This window comes from Ixodes scapularis, unplaced genomic scaffold, assembly GCF_016920785.2.
Source record: "Ixodes scapularis isolate PalLabHiFi unplaced genomic scaffold, ASM1692078v2 PGA_scaffold9__187_contigs__length_104089568, whole genome shotgun sequence".
Lineage (NCBI taxonomy): Eukaryota > Metazoa > Arthropoda > Arachnida > Ixodida > Ixodidae > Ixodes > Ixodes scapularis.
In genome coordinates, this window is record NW_024609884.1 from 88,709,841 (window position 1) to 88,735,296 (window position 25,456).

The 25,456-nt window shown below is 44.6% G+C and overlaps 1 protein-coding gene across 3 annotated transcripts in view; it reads left to right on the forward strand.

The window, feature by feature from the left end:
• The window catches only part of LOC8052455 (ras-related protein Rab-24), a 71,117-nt gene that overhangs the window by 33,648 nt on the left and 12,013 nt on the right, over nt 1-25,456 (forward strand). For all 3 annotated transcript variants that reach the window (XM_029989116.4, XM_029989117.4, XM_029989115.3), the window contains exons 4-5: nt 3,707-3,853; nt 19,094-19,244. In XM_029989116.4, the coding sequence (XP_029844976.1) occupies nt 3,707-3,853; nt 19,094-19,244 (298 nt within the window). The remainder of the gene's footprint in view (nt 1-3,706; nt 3,854-19,093; nt 19,245-25,456) is intronic.

A 25,456-nucleotide genomic window follows, 5' to 3' on the forward strand; every position in this document is an offset into this window, starting at 1 on the left:
TGTTGTCGACTGCGATGGGCTGTTGCCGCCTGCGTAGGTGCAATTATAGACACTAGTGGTGTCTAAATTGCTGTTTGTTTTGTGTTTTATGGCGAATAGATTTTTTCTGGGCCTTTGAGAAAGCATTTTGTCACCCTTGGGAACAAATCCGAACAAATAAAAGCTTATTTGGGAAGCTTATGTGCGACAGAACAGGTGCAACTGGAATGTTTGTTTTATTTTACGCAGACTTTTTCCAATCCAAACACTTGGCCATGTCACTCTACAAAGGTCTGAACTGTCGTAAATATTTAACCACACAGGATAACTGAAAGGAATTGGCATTCCCCCGCTCACATAAAATTCAGCAAGTCTCATCAATCAAACAACATTGTGCATACCCTACGGTGCTGCATTATCCAAACAGGTTTTATTTGTGAAAGATCTCAAATAACACTGCATATCCGATCTACAGGGATTGAGAAAATGAAACTTGATATTTTAGCCCATATAAATTAACTATGCATGGCAGAAAGCTAAAATTCCGTGAGAATGTGATGCTAACAGTGGAGATATAATGTGAAAGATTGAGCAATGACGTTACTTGGATCAGAAGATACAAAAGAAAAACTAAATTTCTCTAGTGGGCGACGTCCACCTAAGCCTAATGTTCATCAAAACGAAATTTGAGATTGTGGGTGCCTCTTGCTGAGAAGTTTTTTTTTACTGAAATAAAGGCTACAGGTGTCCCAATCTAAAATTTTGGTTTGATGATTATTAAACTTAAGTGGACGTCGGCTCACGGAGAAATGTTGTTTTTCTTTCTTATCTTTTGATCCAGGTATTGTCATGTGCTCAAACTCTCACGGAGTTTCAGCTTTCTGTGATGCATAGTTCATTTATGCGGGCCGAAAAACCGGTTTTAATTTCCGCAATCTTACTCTGTACGATAGGATGGAATCCGGATTTGTTTTAGGGCACGTTTTGAGAACTTGTTTTTTTGCACAGCACCGAAGCAAGGAACGGACGTTTCTGTTTCGTCCGCTACCCCTCACCTGATCTGCTATTTTTCGCAAAGACCGTAAAGGCTTTCCGGAGATTTTCTTGGCGGAGATAATCCTCAAAGAATGTGGAACGACCCGCGTCGCAAGCTGTTCTTAAACGTTTGCTCTCTTCCTTCGTTTCCCGTGAAGGTAGAGCAGGCAATGAGCCCTGGTATTCCCTGGTTCTCACATCACAGTGAAAGGTAACACAAAAGGGATAAGCATCCTGAATAGGCCAATAAAGTGCAAACTTTGAAGAAAGGCCGGTGAGCTCCGAATGCACAACACAGGTGGAGAGGCGCACTGACCGGGTTTCCACAGCCCAGGCGGGTGGCAGAAATTTCTGGTTGATAGGGGTCGCAACAGTGGCAGAATGGCGGTGGCTGGAGAGTTCTTTTGGTAGGGAACTGAACTTTGATGTTATGCAGTTGTGGTCACGCCGAATCCTCCAAAACTCGCTTGTTGACGTTCTTGTCCTCGGAGCCAGTGCTGACTTCGACGGGCCCAGAAGATGTTGGCTGCATGAAGAAACGCATGAGTCGAGTGCATATGCACCTAACCTTCGCGACGACGAGCGAAAGCTTCCTCGTTTTTTCTTTTTTTCTCTCGTTAGTCGAAAGAAAATAAAGCTTTTTTTTCTTTTGGAACTTTTTCTGTTTAATAACTGCAAAATTTGAGCCAGATTTATTGAGTATTGTATTAAATTTCAGTTTTAGAGTTCAGATTTATTGAGATTTACTGTATTATATATGCAATGTTACATTGCTCTCGATTGTAAATATGATTTTTTTTTCAATTATATTTTATATTGTATTTATGGCAGAAGAGAGCTACCATTAGGACAAGACACAGACAACAGAAACTGCACACATCTTTCAAGTTATCTCCTCCCTTGTATAGCTGTCAGAGGAGCTTCAAACACACAATGAAGTCGATTCGATAGATTGGTGTCGCTAGAACGGCATCCCTAATGCACCATTCGCTCAGATGAACACCGCCATTCGCTGAAGTGTCGTTCAATGATATCATGGGCGGGCTTCAATCGCTAAAACGTTGTTCGATCAAGTCAGTGCCTTCCAGGTCGTACCCAATTCAACGTTAATCACGGCACATGGTAGTGTGAAAATACTTCAAGATTTATAGTTTCTATCATTTTGATGAAGTTAACAGAATAGTCCCTGTAAAAAGTAACTTCACTTAGTTACAAGTTACTGGAAAATGTACCTAAGATACAGATACAGATACCGAGAAACTATAGTACCTAGTTTTGTACCTTCGTTAAACAAAAGTACCTAATACCGATTTCCAGTTACTTGTACCTAGGTATTTTACAACCCTGTCTGTATGCATGTGCAGTGCCCACACGTGGTGTGAGCAACTACGTGTTTCGTTGTGGAAATTGATGGATTACCCGCAAATGTTCAGTGCTCTCTCAACATATGCCATCTAACTCGTGAGTCTAAGGGATCATTTGCCCTTTGAAGGGACCGCATAAATCAGTTTCTTGACGTATTGAGCTAAAACTTTGTACAGAGGTGGCCAAAGATGGTGCATTTTGTGTATCAGAATTTCCAAGAATGAAGAGTGTGAATTTGCTACCTACGGTCACTGCTTGCTAGAAAAAAGTGTCTTGTTGGCTCAACAGCTGGCAGATGGAGGCAGGTAAGAGTGAGGGTGCAGACATTGATCTCCGATTGCAGACAATATTTTTGAGTCTCAAATGCAACTCTTTCAGTGCAGTGCACGATTTTGTTATTTTTTTTACTAATAAAACACTGAGTGGGCATTAAATCAATGAGGAAGAGTCTTTGCCAGGCTATTTTGGCTAAATGTCAACAGCTGCCGGTATCTGTTGGTTGTTGCACCAATTAGACACCCTTTTTTTTTATCAGACGGTCACTGTAGGTAGCAAATTCACAGTGTTAATTTTTTACTCTGAAATTTTGTTAAACAAAGCGCACCATCTTTGGCCACATCCTTGCCATATCTTAGCTCGATACGTTAAGAAACCGATTTGTGTGTTCCCTTAAAAGGGCCATCGACATCTTTGATTGACGCAATAGCAAATATTGGTATCTAGGCAAAAAAAAAAAAATTCAGGGCAGACCGAAAAGCAAATTGAAGTGCAAAAGCGGAACACTAGATTTGCAGCATACCTTCCTAGTGTTGCCTTATGGGAAATTATTGTGTACAGTGCTCAGTGAAACGAAATGGACCAGCGGAGCATACGCAGTTACTCGGCGAGGTTACGCGCCCCACTGGTCCATTTAATTTCGTTGAGCACTGGACAGGGAGTTGTCTTGCTGCAGCTTTTTCTCGTACTAGTACAAATCATTTTCTGACAAATGATTCCACTGTTAGGGTTGTGGCTAAAATGTAAAGGCAACACATTGTAGCTGCTCTTTTAGCACATGCCCTCAGCGGTATACCATGTGGCATCCGGCTGGGAAGAACTCGGGTTTGATCTGGTTGCACCTTGAGGCTTATTGAAAATCTCCCGCGTCAATCTTGTAAACCCTTAAATAATTAAAAAGAATCTTCTGCATTGATTGATGTTTGCCTAAACAGCATGGCTGCAGCTGTATTCTCTGCAACACTGGTGGCTGAGCTAGATGGCAGTTTTCCAGCATGAGTGTTTCATGAGCCGCATTTCTTGTATGCTAAAAAGTGGTTCTTTACACCAGGACACTGCTGGAAGTGAGCGGTACGAAGCCATGAGCCGGATTTATTACCGGAGTGCCGGCGCAGCCGTCGTCTGCTTTGACCTCATTGACAGGGAGAGCTTCCAAAAGGCCAAGTTCTGGGTTGAGGAGCTGCGAAAGTATGAAGAGGTGCGTCCCATTTGCTGTTGGAGCTATCATTGTAGCCACTGGAAAAATGACAAGGCGTGCTCTCTGGTCGATAGTATTTCAAGTCAGTTTGTGTTGGAGTGGGCAGGTACTGATTATTGGCTCAGCTGATTTCATTTAGAAAAATGACAAGCTCGAATTGACTCCGATTCTTTCACTGACTCCCTTATATCGAAGTGTACAAAGCTCAACACAGTCAGTGTGAACGCACGATTACCGGTTTTTCCCATCTTAAAAAGGAAGTATTTGAGCAAAAATACAATTTTAGAACATTTGTTTTTCTTTATAAGTCACAAGAGCATATACGGATGTGTTTTTTTAAGCTTTACAGGTTTGTGTTAAAAAAAAGCCGTGAAAGCTACACCTATGCGGTTTGTGCAGGTGAGTTATACTGCCAGGAGAACATAGTATAGGAGGATAATCGTAACGAGCAGTCAGCTGATTAAGTATAATTTTTAGTTAACTTTTTAATTAGTGAAAATAAGCATATGGTTCCAATTAGAAACTTGCTGAGCGTTATTAAGAACCACTATATGAACTGTTTGTAGGAAAATATAAGACGGGCAGCATTTTACGGCGTTTTGAAAAAACGCTCAGTTTCGATGCGTCTGTAGGTTTCGGTTTCTTATCGGAGTGCATCGTTGAGCCTGTAGTCCTGCTCCCCGGTGGTCGCGGCGTGAAGCCACCCTCTCGGCTCCCTCGTAGGATGGGGGGAGGTGTGGCGCACATGTGTTGCACGTCTCCCATGTTATACGTTTTGCTGCCAGGGGTTGTCCCCTGGTCGTATAACGCGCCTGCACAAACTGCATAAGTGTAGCTTTCACGTTTTCTTTTATACAAATATGTAAAGCTTAAAAAAAAAAACTGTTTACCGTATTTATTCGAATGTAAGGCGGTCACGATTATAAGGCGAGGGGGCAGTTGAAGGACCCAAGAAAATGAAAAAATAATCGTCATATTGCTATACTGAGCTTCGAATATAAGGCGGGGTATGACTTTGAGACTATGGAATTTAGAAAAAAACCTCGCCTTATATTCAAATAAATACGGTATACTGCACTCAGAAAGTGCACATTTTTTAGTTATGTCGATTCAGAGTCTCGCATCCAGGTCGATCATAATCATTTCCAAGTAAGGTTTTACATTTTCAGCTTCTTTTTATATATATATATATACACACACACACACCGTAAGATATCGGGCAAGTGCCCACTCAAACTTTGGAGATAATCGCAAAAAATGGGGGGATAGGCGTTTGTCTGGTCATCAATTTTACATATAAATGTACTGTGCGTATTTTCTCAGATCTTACAAATTTGGTAATGGGCGCTTAGTGTGGAAAGGGTGGATGCCCGGTATTCTACGGTATATATATATATATACCATAGTTTTTTTTTGAATTCGGCATATTTTTATAGTTTATATGTAGAAAGTTTTTTTTTATGTGTATTTTCCAGAGTGTTTAGCGAGCAAGAAGACCGGGAATCGTCAGGGAAATTTTAATTACCGGTAAAAATCGGGGAATTGTCAGGGATATTGTCAAAAAGCGAGCGCAGTCAGGGAAAATGAGCCGGAAACACCATCAAGTGCCCTGCGCAAAGACTTAAGGACTTTGGGGGCTAAAAAATGGGCAATAAATTCTGCTTAGAGCGGAGCGCGGGCTCTGGTTACCCGATGTAGAGTCTGCTACACAATGTAAAGGGAACAGCCGACAAGTCCAGTCCAAGCCTTGGATTGGATTGGTGTGGATTGAGGGCGCGACATTAGGCTAGATCCAGTGATAGCTACTAGATGTAGTAACAAATTGGAAAGCTACAGAACCCAATCCAATCCAGGCCCTAAGCCGAAAGTATCCGAAAATGTGCATCTGGCGGCCATGCCATGCGGCCATGCTGCCATTCGCTTATTGACGTGTGTGGTTGAGCGTCATGTTTTCATCGTGTTTCTTTTCTGGAAGTGGCCTCTTCGCCGACGATGTCGGCGGCAAGAAACTGCTCGTCTAATCCGGACTGGACGAACCCGAATATTTTGGAATATGCAAGTTGGATTGAGCCCGTGCAAAATGATCCTCACAGTGTCCAGTGCTCAATGCGTTATGTTGTAATGGTGTTGTATATTTAACCGCCTCTACAGTGGTCAGGGAATTTCACCTGATATTGTCAGGGAAAACCTGTAAAAGTCAGGGAAAATCAAGATAATAATTTGCTAGACACCGTGGTTTCCATTCAACCCAGGACCCTGTGTGGTTTCGCTTTTGTTAGAGCTCTTGGCAAATGTGAGCAAAAGGTTCAGCACAGTGCTGTCATGGGGAGCTTGCATCTGTCGTATGAAAGGGTGACTATTGATGTGATTAAGATGTAATGAGATAAATTCCTAAAATAGCATTTTTATTTGTCATAGTAGCGTGTGTAACATTAAAATAATTACGAAATACTCACAGACCACTATGGATGGGGAAGATATTAGCAGGCTCTACCCGGCATATAACCCATAATATAGCAAGGAACCTTGGTTTCGTTGGTTGTCTAGATTGCTTTTACTTTATATTATGATTGTAATAAAACGGAAGGTTTCCTCTGTTAATGCATGCACATTCTTTGCCATATATTATTGTCTGTTTCGGCCTTCTCACCATTTACCTGAGCCGCTCGACGCTCCCCTTCCGTACAGGTGCATTTACACTCGAAATTGGCAGGCTGGGGAGGTGAAGTACTACAGTAGCTGAAGCTAGCCAGCCAGTCAAATGTGGGTGCCAAAAGACAACCGGTACCGTGTTTCTATGCACTCCATAAACTCCGGTTACAATATGTGAACCTCATCCTTAGCTCTGATAGGAACTTTGAAAATGCCCTCATACATGGGACAACCCTATCTTCTATAGAACGGGGAACTTGGCACACAAGCCGATTGCACTTCTTTCTTCCCTTCCAGTACATGTGAGTTGTGAGTGTGCGCCTGTGTATCGTCTACCTGTTTCTTTCCTCAGTTCCTGTCCTTTTGTGTGCAACTTTAATTATGCTGGCACACAAACAAGGTCACAGGAGGGCCCTTCTCAGACGTCCATCAGCTGAGGCTTACCGCTCTAAAATACTCGCCTTGTTTGCTTGAAACCCATTAAATTAATTTGACATATATCGACCGCTTTAAGGCAGGGGTTGATACATGACAGTAAGAGGCCGGATTAGGGTGCCTGTTACAGCCTCGAGGGCAAGAATTTAACGAATTAAGATAACTGAGAAACGAAGCACTAGATAAAATAGACCAAGATAAGCATTTGAACGCAGAAATTTAAGGGGAATGCACCAGGGGAAAACATTTTTGTTTTAATTCTTTACAATAACTGAGTGAAATTTTCACTGTTTATTTGTGACTCCTGCAACCAAATTATTTAAGCAAAGCACTGAAATTGTTGCACAGCTCCTTTAAAAAAGTGTAATAAAATATACCAACTCGCTCCTTTTAAGGTGCAGCCCCACCATGTATGCTGTTTTGCTTCATTTTTGGCGGTTTATAACTTTCTTTCTATGTATTCTACACTCGTCAAGTTAATGTTAAATGAAATAACTGTTTTTAGGTATGCATTAATGTTTCAATATTACATTTAGTTTTAGTTGTTAGTTTATTATTTTAACTTTTAATAAACCACATTTTCTGATATTGAACAATTGTTTTCTTGACTTAGAATATTGCAATGTCCACAATAATTTACGTGAACAGTCTGTTGGATATAGTGGCATATAAAAGTAAGCAATTAACTGCACAGAGGATGTGCATTTAAAAAAAAAAAAATTTAAGTTTCAAATAGTGTTATTTCTTGTGCTATAAAAACAGAATCATGTCAGCTAACGAAAATAACGAGACATTATATTATGAAGCATCTTTTGATATTATATTTTCCAGAAACTGCATTTCGATGATTACATGTGAAGTATGGTATTCAATCACAAACTTTTCCCATTCAGTTTCGGCAAGTTACCGTTTTCTAATATTGAATGCAGATGGCGATATTTGTTCAAGAATAGCTTGATTTGAATTTGTCGTTGTGCCGCTTGGAACGCCACGTGAGACAGAAATGTCACTAGATGTGTGGATGTCAGGTGCCTGGATGCCCGCACTGAGCGAGCCAGAGATGCAAAAACAGCAAGCGCGAGGCTGCGAGTGGATTACAACTGCTTTTGTGCGCATTTCTTTTGTGCATCGGTATGCCTAAACGAAATTGACGCCATGAAAGGGATTCCGTCGGTTGCAGTTCCACCATGTTTGCCAATTCGGTTATCTTTTTTTTAATTGCAGAAATTATTTCCGCAATCGCATTACGGCTTGTCGGAATGGTGCGACTATAATTTGTTTCATAGCCTTCTCGGTGGCTTTTAACCGGAAATAATATATAAGAAAAATCTCGGTGGCTCCGAGGCAAAGCGCTGGCCTACGGGTCCCGCTTTCGAGGGTTTTAATCCCGTCCAAGGTGCCCGCAGTCTGAACGTGGCCTGTTACTGAGAAGACACCCATGGCAATTGAGATTTCGGTTGCACGACAAAAGATCTCCAGTTGGTCAAGAAATTAACACGCTGTTTAATTTGCTGGGTCAATATGCTCTCCCTTGATTTGACCCGAAGATCTGAATTTTGACTTTGCTTTAGCTTAGATGAGGGCACAGTCAACACTACGGGCCGATGAATTGCCAATCATGCAGCGCCACGATTTCACAGTAATGCAATTCATTATTTTTTGTGTCTATGCTATCATCGGCTAAACCAAATTAGTGAATACGACGTGGCATTAAATCTTTAATGTGTTCGCGTTTTTTTGTTTTTCTTTGTCTTCATATTTTTTATTGTGCTTTTACTTATGATGAAACAGGGCATAGTTGTTAAACTTCTGGGAAAATATTGTATATGTAACAAAAATAACACGCTAATGTAAATGAAAAAAAAACACGGAAATATAACAATTTTTTTTTTATATTTTTGATAGTCAAATATCTCAATACTCGTAGTGACGCTAGTTGCTCACCTTGATATGGAAAGAGTGCCCTGACTGTTTTGGGACGTTGTAGTTTTTTTTATTGTTGTGTTTTATTGCGAACATTTTTCTTTCTATGTTGTCACAGAACGAAATCATTATCAGTACTCTATATCGCAATTATGCGACTTTATTAGGGTTGTGCGAATAGTCGAAATTTCAAATAGTAGTTTAGAATAATACACTATTCAATATTCGCTTCGAGAAGAACTGCACTATTCACATTTTTCGAAGTGTTGATTGCGGCGGGATACCCTGTTGAGTGCGCTTCTTACCGAGCACCGGTGCACTGCAGAGAAGCACTACCTTTGGAAGCGAGCTCCGCGAATTTTGCTTCTCTGCATTACATCGGTGCGCGGTAAGAAGCGCACTCAACGGGGTAACCCGCCACATAAACACTTAAAAAAGTATGAATATCGCAATAGCGTGCTTGGAAGAAAAGTATACATTCAAAGTGGGATCATGCACGCATGCCAACTGTATTTGAAAATAAATAGAAACTTTGTGAATGTGTGTATCTACATTGTAGTAAGAGTTTCAAAATTAAACGGACTGTGAAGGCCCATTTACACACTTGCAACCGAGTGTGACCGAGAGAGACGAGACCTGTTGAAACCTCTTAAAATTTCTTAGGATGAGAGAACACACTGGCACACTGGCGCCATCTATGCGGTGACCCTGGAACTGCATTTCACAAGAGCGAAGGTTTTGCGGGATTTCCGAGGCCAAATGTGCGTGATACCTATGAGAAAGGCTCGTTTATAACGTTGACAAAAGGTTTTCAAGCCAAGAAAGAAAGGATAATGCGCGAGAGAAAGAAAATATGCCGGACTGCCAAATTTACACTGCTACCCAATAGATGGCGCCAGTGTATCCTCTGGTTGTAAAAAATATTAGGAGGTTCCAAGGTGCTCTGTTCTAAGAGGTCGCAAGTGTGTGAACATCTGGGGATCCGTGGAACTAACTGGGGACCTGTAGGTCAGCGCTTTGCCTCGTCTTCGAGGCAAAACTAAATAAAGTTACTTTATTTAGTTTTATAACTGCCTCGAAAGACGAGGCAAAGTGCTGACCTACAGGTCCCCAGTTAGTTGCACAGATCCCCAGATGCTTAGGGATGATATTTAATAATTAAACGTCTTATCTCACCCTTGTGGCAGTTACAATCAAGAGTGGTAGAAAGTGTTAACATTTGTTTGCTGTGCTGACGGCTAGCTTCTGGTTCGCCAGTCTTGGAGAGTTCCGGGGTCGGTTCCCGCATCTGGCGGATATTTTCATCGGTGTCAAGTCGCCTAGAGTGCGACTTGTCAGGGTATTGTCTCAAAAGGTCGGGGTGGTATGGCCTCAAAAGAGAAGCAGCAAGCTCATGTAAGACACGATTATTGGGACAGGGATAACCTCGGCTCATCCTCGTCGTACAATGATTATAGTACTGGCCAATGCAATATCTATTTTAGATTTATAATCCTGTCTCTCTGTGACTGTCTATTTGTCCCTCTTTCTTTCTCTCTCACTTTTCTCTCTCTGCTGGTCTGTGTGCTTTTGTGTGGATGATACTTCATGTGTTTGTTTTCTTTCTCACATTTCAATTTGCTTGCATAGGATGCCAGAGAACTGAACGAGTGTAATGAAATGTAGAAACAAAACTCCTTTCCAATTTGCTCAGAATACCATACTATTTCGCTCATGTTCAGCCTGATATATATTTCGTTGTCTGGGTATCATTTTAATTAAATACAAAATAAATGCATGAAAAGCATTAAGTAACAAACAAACGGGTAAATAAAATTTTTAGGATTTTATTTTTAGAAAAAGTATGATTTAAAGGATCATAGTAAAACTGGAGTACTTCAGATCACTATTTAAATTTTGCTTAAAACCACGGTTGAAATCATTTTGATTTCTATTGTCTACCATGCTTCGTGCAACCCTGCACAAGAATTTGAAGATAATGAATAATTTCAAGTTTCTAAAAGCTATGAGTTTAGGATGCTGGGAAGTTTCGAATGCACGCTGATTCGTCGATTTGGTTCACTGCAATGAACCAACAGCACAGAATGGAAACTCGTGCATCGTGCATTTCATGCACCGCGTGGCAACCAATCCAATTAATAGCAGTGAAGAGCAAACACCAGTCAACAAGAGTTATATTCATAGTCTTTTCCATATGTAATTGGTTGATTGCAAGTAACAACCGGCACTTGAACTCCTTGATTTGCTTGCCATGGTTGCCGTAATGGCGTTGTTTCTGTCGTGTAGCAGGAGCCCTTGCTAGGACTAGTCGCTCGTGCTTGTATTCTTTCCTGCAGCCACCCTTGAGAAGAGAAGGTGAGGCAGATAGATATACTCAAATTCATACACAGACTACAAAAACTTCATGGTGGTGATAATATTTCGACGTTTCACAGGTAAATTGTGGGAATTTGAGCATAGCAAAAGCTGCAAGAGCGAGTTCCGCGTTTTAAACGGCCTGCCGAGTGGTGGACATCAGTTTGTTGAACACTGTCTCATCAACAGATTCTTTCGTATACTGTAACGCTCCATCGACAGTTTGTTTCATTGAAAGGTTTTCATGATCGTTTCTTCGACACGTCTTGCGATGTTTCATCAAAGAGTCTGTCTGCGCACATTGCCTCTGTTGCCGGCATCTCAATGGGCCTAGCTTGCCAAACCCTTGGTGGTTTCCATGAAGTCTGGTGCAAACTTGGGCCTCAGATTAGATTAGTTTCAAAAAATGTTGTCGACGAAACGTTGCACTTGCATGTGTTCACAAAACATCCCAGTATCAACGAAACGTATGTTCATGAAATATGTCAGTGAAATGTGTGTCCATGAAATGTTGCCCACGAAACATGTTTCGACGAAACGATATGGAGCCCTGTCGAGCACATGCATTCGTACGAAAGCCGTCGAGGTTGCTCGTGTTTCCGGGCTTTCAAGGGCACAATTTAGAGGGACGGCATCGTCCCTTTGAATTGCGTTAGTGAACTCGTCGTTGGACGAAGGTTCTGAAGAATCTGAGTAGTAACGCTCACTCACTTCCTGTTTTACTGCGTGCAAAGCAATTAAATAAATGTGCCGTGTTTCCTCGTCCTTCCGTATACTTGGCCAATTTTGTTACCAAGGTAAAGTTGCATTTTCTTGCCCTAAAAGCCCTTTTTTTTTTCGCTTTTTCCAACTTGTAAATTAGGGAGTCGACTTATATTCAGGTTCGACCTATATTCCAGTTTATACGGTACTTAACCACCTCTACAGTGGTCAGGGAATTTCACCTGACATTGTCAGGGAAAACCTAGAAAAGTCAGGAAGATCAAAATAATAATTTCCTAGACACCCTGGCAGTGCAAGCTCAGTGGTGCTCTCATGAATGCAGGAGGACTGCACACTGTGGGTTCCATGTGAGCTGGTAGACATTGTCTTTGTCACATGCCCTCTGCTTTGACATAGGCAACGTGACACGAAAATAATGATTCCGTTCCAGACGTCACTTCCTTCGAGGTCCCCAGAATGACTGTTGACAGCCTTGATTACCTCTCTATTCAACACTCTTGGTCCAACGTTTCTCCAGCCTCTTGATTCCCTCCCATTCACTTCCTTTGAAGTACCCAGAATGACTGTGTACAGCCTCGATCACCTCTCCAGTCGACACGCTTAGTCTAACGTTTCTCAGCCTCCCAATTCCCTTCCAGAGGTTACTTCCTTCAAGGTCCCCAGAATGATCGCTGACAGCCTTGATCACCTTTTCTTTCGACGCACTTGGTCCAACATTTCTCCAGTCTCTCGGTTTCCTCCCAGAGGCAACTTCCTTTGAGGTCCTCAGAATGACCATTGACAACCTCGATCACTTCTCCATCCGACACACTTGTTCCAACGTTTCTCCAGCCTCTTGATTCCCTCCCGTTCACTTCCTTTGAAGTCCCCAGAATGACTGTGTACAGCCTCGATCACCTCTCCAGTCGACACGCTTAGTCTAACGTTTCTCAGCCTCCCAATTCCCTTCCAGAGGTTACTTTCTTTAAAGTCCCCAGAATGATCGCTGACAGCCTTGATCACCTTTTCATTCGACACACTTGGTTCAACATTTCTCCAGTCTCTCGATTTCCTCCCAGAGGCAACTTCCTTTGAGGTCCCCAGAATGACCATTGACAACCTCGATCACCTCTCCATCCGACACACTTGTTCCAACGTCTCTTCAGCCTCTCGATTCCCTCCCAGAGGTGACTTCCTTTGAGGTCCCCTGAATGACCATTGACAGCTTTGGATCACCTCTCCATTTGACGCAGTATAGTCTAACATTTTTCCCGCCTCTCAATTCCCTTCCAGGAGTGACTTCCTTAGAGGTGTCCAGAATGACCGTTGACAGCCTCTATCACCTCTTCATTCGACAGACTTACAGTAGTCTAAAGTTTCTCCAGCCTCTCGATTCCCTCCCAGAGGCGACTTCCTTTAAGCTCCCCAGAATGGCCGTTGACAGCCTCGATCACCTCTCCATTCGAGACACTTGTTCCAATGTCTCTCCAGCCTCTCGATTCCCTCCCAGAGGTGACTTCCTTTGAGGTCCCCTGAATGACCATCACCTCTCCATTTGACACACTTAGTTTAGTCTTACATTTCTCCCGCCTCTCAGTGCCCTTTCAGAGGTGACTTCCTTCGACGTGTCCAGAATGACCGTTGACAGCCTCTATCACCTCTCCATTCGACAGACCAGACTTACCGTAGTCTAATGTTTCTCCAACCTCTCGATCCCTTCCCAGAGGTGACTTCCTTTGAGGTCCCCAGAATGGCCGTTGACAGCCTCGATCACCTCTCCCTTCGACACACTTGTTCCAACGTCTCTCCAGCCTCTCGATCCCTTCCCAAAGGTGACTTCCTTTGAGGTCCCCTGAATGACCATTGACAGCTTTGGATCACCGCTCCATTTGACACACTTAGTCTAGTCTAACATTTCTCCCGCCTCTCGGTTCCCTTTCAGAGGTGACTTCCTTCGACGTGTCCAGAATGACCGTTGACAGCATCTATCACTTCTCCATTCGACAGAATTACAGTAGTCTTAACGTTTCTTCCAGCCTCTCGATTCCCTCCTAGAGGCGACTTCCTTTGTCCCCTGAATGACCAATGACAGCTTTGGAGCACCTCTCCATTTAACACACCTAGCCTAGTCTAACATTTCTCCCGCCTCTCAATTCCCTTCCAGAGGTGACTTCCTTCGAGGTGTCCAGAATGACCGTTGACAGCCTCTATCACCTCTCCATTCGACAGACTTACAGTAGTCTAACGTTTCTTCCAGCCTCTCGATTCCGTTCCAGAGGTGGTTTTCTTTGACGTCCCCAGAATGATCATTGACAGCCTCGATCACCTCTTCATTCGACACACTTGTTCCAATGTCTCTCCAGCCCCTCGATTCCCTTCCAGAGGATGTTTCCTTTGAGGTCCTCAGAATGATCACTGACAGCCTCGATCACCTCTCCATTCGACACACTTGTTCCAACGTCTCTCCAGCCTCTTGATTCCCTCCCAGAGGCGACTTCCTTTGAGGTCCCGAGGATGGTCGTTGACAGCCTCGATCACCTCTCCATTCGATACGCTTGTTCCAACGTCTCTCCAGCCTCTCGATTCCCTCCCAGAGGTGACTTCCTTTGAGGTCCCCTGAATAATTGTTGACAGCCTTGGATCACCTCTCCATTTGACACACTTAATCTAACATTTCTTCCACCTCTCGATTCCCTTCCAGAGGTGATTTCCTTCGAGGTGTCCAGAATGACTGTTGACAGCCTCCATCACCTCTCCGTTTGACTGATTTCTTCCAGCCTCTCGATTCCCTCCCAGAGGCGACTTCCTTTGAGGTCCCCAGAATGGCCGTTGACAGCCTCGATCACTTCTCCATTTGACACACTTGTTCCACCGTCTCTCCAGCCTCTCGATTCCCTCCCAGATGTGACTTCCTTTGAGGTCCCCTGAATGACCGTTGACAGCCTTGATCACTTCTCCATTCGACACACTTGTTCTAGCGTCTCTCCAGCCTCTCGATTCCCTCCCAGAGGTGACTTCCTTTGAGGTGTCCAGAGTGACTGTTGACAGCCTTGATCACCTCTCCATTCGACACACTTGTTCCAGCGTCTTTCCAGCCTCTCGATTCCCTCCCAGAGGTGACTTCCTTTGAGGTGTCCAGAGTGACTGTTGACAGCCTCGATCACTTCTCCATTTCACACACTTGTTCCAGCGTCTCTCCAGCCTCTCGATTCCCTCCCAGAGGTGACTTCCTTTGAGGTCCCCTGAATGACCGTTGACAGCCTTGATCACCTCTCCATTCGACACACTTGTTCCAGCGTCTCTCCAGCCTCTCGATTCCCTCCCAGAGGTGACTTCCTTTGAGGTCCCCTGAATGACCGTTGACAGCCTTGATCACCTCTCCATTCGACACACTTGTTCCAGCGTCTCTCCAGCCTCTCGATTCCCTCCCAGAGGTGACTTCCTTTGAGGTGTCCAGAGTGACTGTTGACAGCCTTGATCACCTCTCCATTCGACACACTTGTTCCAGCGTCTCTCCAGCCTCTCGATTCCCTCCCAGAGGTGACTTCCTTTGAGGTGTCCAGAGTGACTGTTGACAGCCTCTATCACCTCTCCATTTGACTGACTTACAGTAGTCAAACGTTTCTTCCAGCCTCTCATTTCCCTCCCAAAGGCGGCTTCCTTTGAGGTCCCCAGAATGGCCGTTGACAGCCTCGATCACCTCTCCATTTGACACACTTAGTCTAATGTTTGTACAGCCTCTCGATTCCCTTCCAGAGGTGATTTCCTTCTAGGTCCCCAGAATGATCATTGACAGCCTCGATCACCTCTGCATTCAACATACTTGATCTAACATTTCTCCTGCCTTTCGATTTCCACCCAGAGGTGATTTCCTTTGAGGTCCCCAGAATGATCGTTGACAGCCTCGATCACCTCTCCATTCGACACACTTAGTCTAACGTTTGTACAGCCCCTCATTTCCCTTCTAGAGGTGGCTTCCTTCGAGGTCCCCAGAATGATCCTCGACAGCCTCGATCACCTCTCCATTCAACACACTTGATCCAACATTTCTCCAGCCTTTCGATTTCCTCCCTGAGGGGATTTCCTTTGAGGTCCCCAGAATGATCGTTGACAGCCTCGATCACTTCTCCATTCAACACACTTGTTCCAACATTTCTCCAGCCTCTCATTTCCCTTTTCGAGGTGACTTGCTTCGAGGTGGGCAGAATGACCATTGACAGCCTCAATCAGCTCTCCATTCGACACTCTTACTGTTAGATCTTGAGTCATCGCTCATCCCCGAGTCATCACCCACCACACTTTTTGGGTGAATATCTATTTCCAAAAAACGGAGTGATCGCTCACCCCTACAAGTACCCCAACGCAGACTCCGCAGTCCGCACCATTCATCCTACCTGAATGGCACGGCCACAGACCTTACGGTTGGAGGACGTCCATGACAAAGTAAAACGAAGGATGGAAATACACTGTTCCTCCCTGATTTTGCAACCCCGAAGTCAGAGTGCATGCGTGTGAAAGGAAAATGATGGAGATAACAGAATGAAATTTTGTTTCGCTTACAAAAAAGTTTGTTCAGACAAAACAAAAAGTCGGAAAGATAACACAAGCAGTAACCCATTCAGGGATTGTGAGGTCAGCAAACGCGCCATATCCTGGAATGTAACTGCGGAGAAAGGGTAATTGAAGATTTGCTGGACGCAGACGTTTATAAGGCGTCCCATTTCAAGCTCTGTGTTCGTGGTGCCGTCTGCATTGATAGCAAGCCGCCCACGAACGTACGCATGTCGCCTGGTTGGATTTTCTATTTTCTTGTTGACATTTTTTTATTACTAACGGAGAACATAGCGGTGTTAGAAACATGCTTTTATGGTACAAGCGTTTGCAGTGTATGCCGATAGGCAGTGTTCATTTCGCGTATGCGAGCAACGGACTTTGCAGTAGTAAAACATTCTTTTATGTGCACTTCTTGCATAAAACAATAAAACTATTTTGAGTTTTGAGTTTAATCAATCTTTTGTGCAGCCACACTAGATATGTACAGGAAAATGGACGGTTTTCTAAACTTTTTGTGCTCATCCACCGAGACATGGCCCACCCCCACTTTTCTTTATGAATTGTAGGTGGCAGTGGGATCGGCGATGATTTAGGATATTACGGTAGCCGAACGTTTCTCCAGCCTCTTGATTCCTTCCTAGAGTTGACTTCCTTTGAGGTTTCCAGAATGACCATTGACAGCCTCGATCACCTCTCCATTTGACGCACTTGTTCCAACGTTTCTCCAGCTTCTCACTTCCCTCCCAGAGATGACTTGCTTTGAGGTCCCCAGAATGACCATTGACAGCCTCAATCACCTGCATTTGACAAATTCAGTCTAACGTTTCTCCAACCTCTCAATTCCCTTCCAGAGGTGACTTCCTCGAGGTCCCTAGAATGACTGTTGACAGCCTCGATCACCTTTCCATTCGACACAATTGTTGCAACATTTCTCCGGCCTCTCAATTCTCTCCCAGATATGAATTCCTTTGTGAAGTGACTTGGACAAAGTCTCAAGCAGGCTGAATGTTTATATGTGGGTTCTGCCTCTTTTCAACGTCTTGGCATGTTAGTGAATGAATGAAAGAAATAAGAATGCACGGAAGGAATGAGTAGATTAGGAGCAGATGACAGCCATGTCACTGTTAGTGACAGCACGGGTCGCACAGTCATTGTTCGACATAGCACTCCTCCACCTTAAGGCAAGTAGCGGTCGGGGGTTTTCCGTCTTCTAGTAGAACGCTGCAATGCAGTCGGGTTGGGTGTCGACTGGGGGGTCATTCGTGGAGATCCTTGCAGGCTCTGAGACCAAGTCCGCAGGGTCGTCAGTTAAGGCCACCATCAATTCCTCTGTGGCCGTAGGTATGGCTTCCATTGTGGGAAGCCATACCAACTTTTTGCATTTATACACTTTGCTGAAATGACATTTTAGGTGCCAACATGACATGGATGGCAGGGTACTGTGGCACGTCTCCACTGACGGAGGCGCGCCCATGGCTGGTTGTGGGCGCGCCACTGTAATCATGCTCTACACTGTAATCATGCTCTATAAATTGCAAACCTTTTTTAGGGCGCTTTTGCCGTGCCTTTTGCCAAAGAAAAAGCTCGCTGAGCACGGAGAGTGACACGACCGTTCTTAGGCCTAACCACTTTCACGATATGACTGTTCGAAAGCAGATCACAGACGGTGGCGTGTTTGTTGTCATCAATGCATCCAATGGACGAAGAAAGTCCGGCACTGGGCAATTCCTCGACCCTATGTTCGCGAGGCGTGCGCACCGTGCCGCTCGGTTTCACAGTTGATCACTTCCGCAACTACGCAATTGCAGCCATTATAAGAGCGACTTGGCTTGGCTTGACTTGGCCTGGCTGCTTGGCGGCAAAAGAAAATTAGCAGGTTTGGTGGCTAGCCGGCTAGCTAAGTGGGACGCAGTTCCAGACTCGCGGAGCTGAAAATTGAAAATGCATTCATTACACGAGAAGAAAGAAAATGTCAAAATATTGAAGGCTGTTGTGGGGGTGCGTTCATTATGTGAGTGCATTCATTATGCGAGTAAATACAGTACTTGGAAAAAAGCAGTCCCCTTGCGGTGAACTTTTCAATCTAGCCTTGTAGAGTCACTGAGCTACACTCCAGAGTAATGGCACCTTTTTCTTCTTGTTAACCAATGCTTGGTTTGCATTGCACAAGGTTTTTCTCGCGTCAGTGGCTCTTGGACATCACTGTGTTTCAGACAGCTTTGTGAGTACCACTGGTGACAGGTGTGGCTCTTAAATGTGACTGTATATTTTAGATCTGCTGTTTTTTGAAGACTGGTGATCACGTTTTATTGGATTGCGGGCTGTTTGAACTAGCGAGAAATGGCGGGCATCTCCCATGCTTCTGTTGGGCAAAAGTTGGCGACAGTTCGCACTGCTCGTGCTACCCAGCATATTTTGCTACTCTTGAGCATGCCTCGTTCAATAGCGCTAACTGCACCTGCATAAGAAAAAATGACCTTACAGGATATGCACTTGGGCACGGCTTGCGGGAGCTTTTCAACAGCTTCTTTGGAATGGTGTGTTATTTGCCCAAAAAGCCAGCTGTTTCTAGCCGTCTGCTCGTCCTCTTGTTAAGCCCCATATATTTGTTCTTTTCAGAAATGTCAGATTTTCCTCTGTGGCACCAAGAAGGACCTGATCAAGGAAGAGGGCCGACCTCGTGCTGTCCATTGGAGCGATGCTCTGGAGTATGCGGACGCCATTGGGGCCAAACTGTTCGAAACCTCGAGCAAGACCGGGGAGGGCATTGGTGAGTGTTCCCAGCCAGTGCGTGTCCTTTGCTGCTCAATTGGCTCCACGTCTTCCATGCTAGCCTACTGACCTCGCAAGGAGCCGAGGTTTTACGAAAGTTGAGGTCTGGGGTAGCTGCATACATTAAAGCACCAAGTAGAAGCTTGTATTGCAGGCTCAGATGTCATTAGTTTAATTTTTACTCCAGCTGCTTGCAATGTGGGCAGACGTCTGTTTGCTACCGCACGATGCATGTTAATGCCCTTGAGCTTAGCTCCTAGATACCATTCCAGAAGAGAGTGGCACCATTGTTAGCATTGATGCACATGGAGCATGCTATGCTGTGCACAGGGCCGGCCATACACCATGAAGCACCCGGGGCGAACTTCAACCGTAGTGCCCCCCCGCCCCTCCCCTCTTTTTATATGCCCCTATGTACTAGGTACGACATCACATTGTTAGTAAACATGTGAGTAGTGGCCCAACACGAGCGTTCTGTCAGACGAGAACTGCATTCCAAACATGAACGGTGATTGAGCATATATACTCCGTTCACCCTTAAGCTGAAACTAGAAGCTCCGCCTTCAGCGCGAGCCTGCTGGCTTCCGCGGTGCATTGGTTGCGCGTGCCTGCGCGTTCACACTTGCGTTAGCAAGGGCAGAAAGCTCACCCTGAAGGCGGAGCTTCCTGTCTCAGCTTAAAGGGGCAGTGCAACGGTTTTAATGTTGAAAGAATTGCCAGTTTGCCTTTTTTTTTTGTTCATACAAGCCCAAGTGACCAAAAACGTGTCACTTTTCCCCGAAAAACTGCTATTCCGCTGCATAATCGCAAGGCAAAAAATGAATTATTTGCCGATCTGCAGCCGCTTGTGATGTCTACGGGAACTAAAATGACAGCGTCTCTGGGGGTACGTGGAAGTCAGCAAACCCTGTCCCCCTCCGCTGCTACACTCGCCGTCAGCCCCGTGGCAAACTGTCCTTTGTGTCCATCGCTCGCCGCGACCTTCGACGAGGCTAATCCTTTGAAAGTCGACAATCGCGGAGGATGCGGCTGGTCTCTGAAGGGAGGACCCAAGGGGAAACTATGTGGACCCCCAGAGTACGTCACTCGAAAGTCGACGTGGAGAGTAGAGAGGCACTTTGACCTTCGATTTGTTTCATTTTTTTAAAATAAGAACTTGCGCTCGCAAGAAAATACAGTTTTCTGCTTTTCGTTCCATGGGTGACGCAGATTAATTTCCGCAATTAACTGGCCAAAGTCTGAAAATCGTTGCACTGCCCCTTTAAGAGTGAACAGAGTATAGTTTCGTGTCGGGCACTGTGTTCAAATAAATCAAAAAGCAAAAGCAAAAAAAAAAAAAAAATCAAAAAGGGGCGCAGCGGCATGGCACCCTCGACAACCGCCCTGGTCAGCCACTCCTAGGGCTGGCCATGGCTCTGCAGATCGCACGTTGGGCCATGGATTTGTAAACATTGAAATGGTCTTTACAGGGCTGGCCAAAGTGCTGTGCGATGGCGGAGACAAATGTGGCCATATTTCATGACCGATTAACTTCCAGCTATGTTGACATCCATAGATCAAAGTTTTGTTTTTTACTGACACGTTGAACACCTTAGCCAGTGTGCCAGTGGTGAGTTTCGTTTGTGGCTTGGAACTGTCTTTGTTAATTAGTGAGTAATTATTTTATTTCTTATTTATTTGAATCATTAAATAATTTTAGCGTGACATGAGCTTTGCTGCACTGCAACATCAAGTTTAGTTTGGCCGCGTAGTTGATATTTTTTGCAGTTTATTTTTTAGTTTTTCTTAGAGTAAAGGCTGCAATCATTCAGAACACAACACCACATTTACTTATGTTTGAGGGGATTCATGTGACAAATTAATGAAGGTTTCAGAATGCTGAACATTCCGTTAATTTCCACTTATTTCAGAAGTTTCTCTGTGTTAATCAATTGCCACTAGATAATCAGTCAAGAAAACATCACTAATGTGGCCCCTTCCCCTGGCAAATATCAAGCACTCACAGATTTGGGACTCTGAGTATCCGGTCTCGGCGGTGGAGCAGCCGAGTGAGTGCTCTCAGGGGCACACAATGCAGCTGCTCTGCTCGCTGCTACAGTGTAGACCGCATATAACGTATGTCGCGGGAGTCGCGAAAATCCGCACTATAAGCGGTACCGCGTTATAACCGAAACATCAATTTTTCAGGCCAAAATACATGCCATGTGACAACTTACCTTTGTAAAAGAATTTATTTTATGTTAGATGAAAAATAAAGCTTATTTTGAGGAAAGTCTTTATTTCACCAGACTAGTACACTTCTCTCTCAAGTGTGTCACACATTTTGAAAGAAATGAGCGGCTTTTGCCTGGCGCAGCCTCTTAGCCGCGTCGCGGGTTGCGGACGGATGTTGCGAGCGTTCAGGATTGCTAACCCTAATCACTTTTCTCCGGAGATGAAAACGCGTGAAAATTCGGATCCTTCATACGGTACGCGCCAGTATTACCTTGAACTTGAGCACACGCATGAAATGCGCCAAATAAGAAATCCGGGCGATGTTCGAGGACACAAATGCTTAGAAATCACCACTGTAGTCGAAGTAAACAAACACGACGACACGGGCGTTTCTGCCGTCTTGAGAGCGCCGCCACGACATCGCCGCTCGAGTAGGTGGATCTTCCCTTCCAGTACGTGCTGGGTTATCATAGCGACACACAACGAAAATTCACAGTCAAGGATAGTGCTTTTACGCGGAACGATGAGATGAACGCCGTCTACGACGACGATCACAACGTTGATCACAACCGACGCTATGTTCGCGGATAGAAACAGCCGGCCCGCGAGTCGCGACGGGCATGCAACGCGCGCGAACACTTCTCCTCGACCTGCTATTGGTCTGTCGTTGCGGTTGTTGGTTTCCAACGCAGCCAGGGACGGCGCCAAGGGGAGGCGAGGGGTGGCGGGCGCCTCCCCTAAAATTTCTTCTGCCACCCCAAGATGAAGCAGCTTTGTACACAAATAATTGCCTACGACGTCGGCTTGAAGACCCAGTTTAACGAGTGTCTATAGACTTTAGAGCCGTTCATGCCTTTATTTTTTTTTTCTATTAACTTCCAGCCACTGGAAGTCGTACCGCAGGCGAGTAAGCTATCTAGCGCTTTTGAAAAAGCAGCTTCCCTTTGTGACGCCTGCTGGCTTTTCTCTCCGTACTCCGCTCTGTGGTGCTTATCCTCAGCGGAGACCGTAGACGTGAACGAAGGGGAGCTTAGTTAAAGTCGAGGTCATGGGGAATTACGGACTGTCTCAGAAAGGGAAGCAAAACTTGGTTGTGAGTCTGAGCACAGGGGGCCGAGGTCCCTGCTGTGATAACCCCCTCCCCCCCCCTCCCCTCTTTCTTCTCGTGTCTCCGCATTTCCCTTTTCAATGAGCACACCGCATAAGCTATCTTCGATAAGCCCGTGGGCGACAGCACCTCAGAGCAACCCCCCCCCCCCCCCCCCCCTCAAATTTGGTTTGCCTCCCACTGCCTCCCCCATTATGAAGATCCTGGCGCCGTCCCTGAACGCAGCGGAGGGACGCACGCACGTGAACGACACGTGCGTGCGTCCCTCCGTCGCTAGGGCAACTGAAGCCTCTCTCTTCGCTTCTCCCGCTTCTTCGAGCACCCTCTTTGCACCGCGAGTGCCGCTTGCGCAACGCTTGCGGCTCCCGCCGTCAGCGCCGTTATCTAGTGTCGCACAGGCAAGCGTGCTCGCTGCTCCGGTCGTCGGCGCGGTCGGCGGGCTGTGCCACAAACCGCACTATAACCGGTATTTCCCTTCGCGCGCCTGCGTTTAAGCGGTATGTAATTACATGGAGTTCTATGGGAGGCGAACCGGTGGTTTAAAAAAACCGCGTTATACCCGGTCCTGCACTATAAGCGGTTACGTTGTAAGTGGTCTATACTGTATTTCCACTTCTGATGCCTCGTCAGCCCCGCGTACAGCACAGAACTTGTCGGGCTGGACAAGCGCAGCTTATATTTACTGCCGTAGCTTATAAGTAGGATTCCATGTTTACGGAGTTTATTTTTCGTCAAATTCGAAGGGTTTTTTTCTGAGTTAATTTCTTGCCAAATATTTGGAGGTTATCCGAGTTTATTTTTGTTTGATTCCCCAATTTTCTGAAATTCGGTGCTTAATTTTGCAGTGTTTCCTATTTTTCAAAACTAAAAATCAATAATATTGATGTGTAAACATGTGCTAAATTCAAAAGAATGCGATTGTATCAATTAATATTTCAACAGCTTGATTTGGCGTCGGTGCCGTTGCCACTGGCAATACAAATTTTTTCCCCGACAAAAATGGCAAACAAGTGTGGCTTCGATGTAGTCGCTTGGAAGCTCGTATTCATCCCGTTTCATCAAGTTCATGTCAACCTACCTCGTGGTTGCTCTGGTTGGAGTGGTCAAAGGCCTAATATAAAACCTTCAACTGCCCCCCCCTTCCCTTTCCTGTTCTATAAAATCTCTATGGTTCATATCATAGCTTTCACTGTTTGTTATAAAAACACAACCCCTCCTTCCTTCAAGAAGCACAAATAGTATGGCCCAAACTAGAAACGGGAACAGTGGGGAAGGGGCTATATTGTGAATGTATTGAGCACAAAATTTCTACATCATCTAACAGTGGAGTATTTGCCAGCAAGTTGCATGTCACTCTGTAGGGCTCATTTGCATTGTGCTAGTAATGCCAGTTTTTCACACAAGCGGCTGCAGAAAACGAATCATATCTATTGTCACACATAAGTTACTTTTAGGTATTGGTTGTCTTGTCCCAAACCAAAGAGGCCCTAATTGATTTCACAAGTTCACAGTCGAGTTCAAGGTAGAAATCGCCAGTGGTGTAGCTAGGGATTTTTCGCGAGGATGTTTGACTGCATTGGTGCTGTTGCGAGAACAAGGAGGAAGGACAAACTGTGCATATATTGCTTTTTGTTAATGTTTTTCAATTAATATTTACCTTTCTTTCACCATCCCTACATAAAGAGATGATGCACACAAGAGACTTCAATCATTTTAACTGCTATGCAACCTACTAATATGAGACTTAACAAACACACATACAAGAAATTAAAATTGTATACTATTATTCATACATAATATTCAACCTCTCCTGATTTTTGAGCTACCTAATCCAAGGGCACCACCTGAATGCTGGTGGCTTCCTGATTCAGAAATGCTAGCTCGTTTTCCTAGGTTCACTCTAGTTAATGAAAGAAGTAGTAATTTGTTTGATACCAAAACCTCGGTGGATTTTGTTTTCCCTAGTTTTCCCCCATTTTTCCCTGCCGTCCCAACGTGGCGTCACCGGTGGGAAGCATGGCGCACAGCCGGCAATCAACTACGCTTGCTCCTAACAGCGAGCGAACAGGGGCGTTCGTGCTATCTAAGTTAATAATAATCTCTATTTTCACAACTCTGAACTTCATGCTAAAAAAGAAGCAATTCGGATTTTGAGGAAGGCAGTGACTATTTCAACGTCTATTTTCAAAAGAATTTTGACTATTATTTTGATGTTCATTACACCACTTTCTGAAGACATGAAAATATTTTTAATATAATTTTGACATATCAAACTTGGGATTTCACAGCTTTAGACTGAAAGGTAATCGAAAGTGGCGGTAAAAAGAAAATCACTTTGCTTGCAGTCAGCGTTGCGGTACAAGACAAATTTTCCGACAAATGTCGTGCAGTCGACTGCAGTTTTTTTTACCCCTTAACCCTTCGACGGTCATCGCCGTACATCTACAGCAGTGGTTGCACATTTGAAAGTGCCCGCCTAAACGCTAAACTGCACGCACCGCAGGAGGCGTTCCTATTTGTTATGTCTTTGGCGAACTCTAAACGTAATATATTCGCACAGTGTCTCGCTTTGCTAGTCTATTTATAGTTCTCAAATTGGACGCTTCGCGCATGTGATGCTCAGTTTGCATATTGGCCGCTCTGGTGGTAGTGCCAATGGGAGCACTGTCTCTTCCGATTCAGACTTCTTTTCGGATTTAAATTCAGAGGATGAGAGCTCATCATCCGACGGAGAAGTTCTGTGAAGTACCTCCGGTTAGGAAACTGAAGCCGCTGGAATGTCGCAAAAGTGAACATACTAAAATAAACCCAAATGAAAGAAAGGTGACAACTTTTTGCTGTCAATATTTTTATTTGATGCTTCTAGAACTAAACAGCTTTCAAGCACT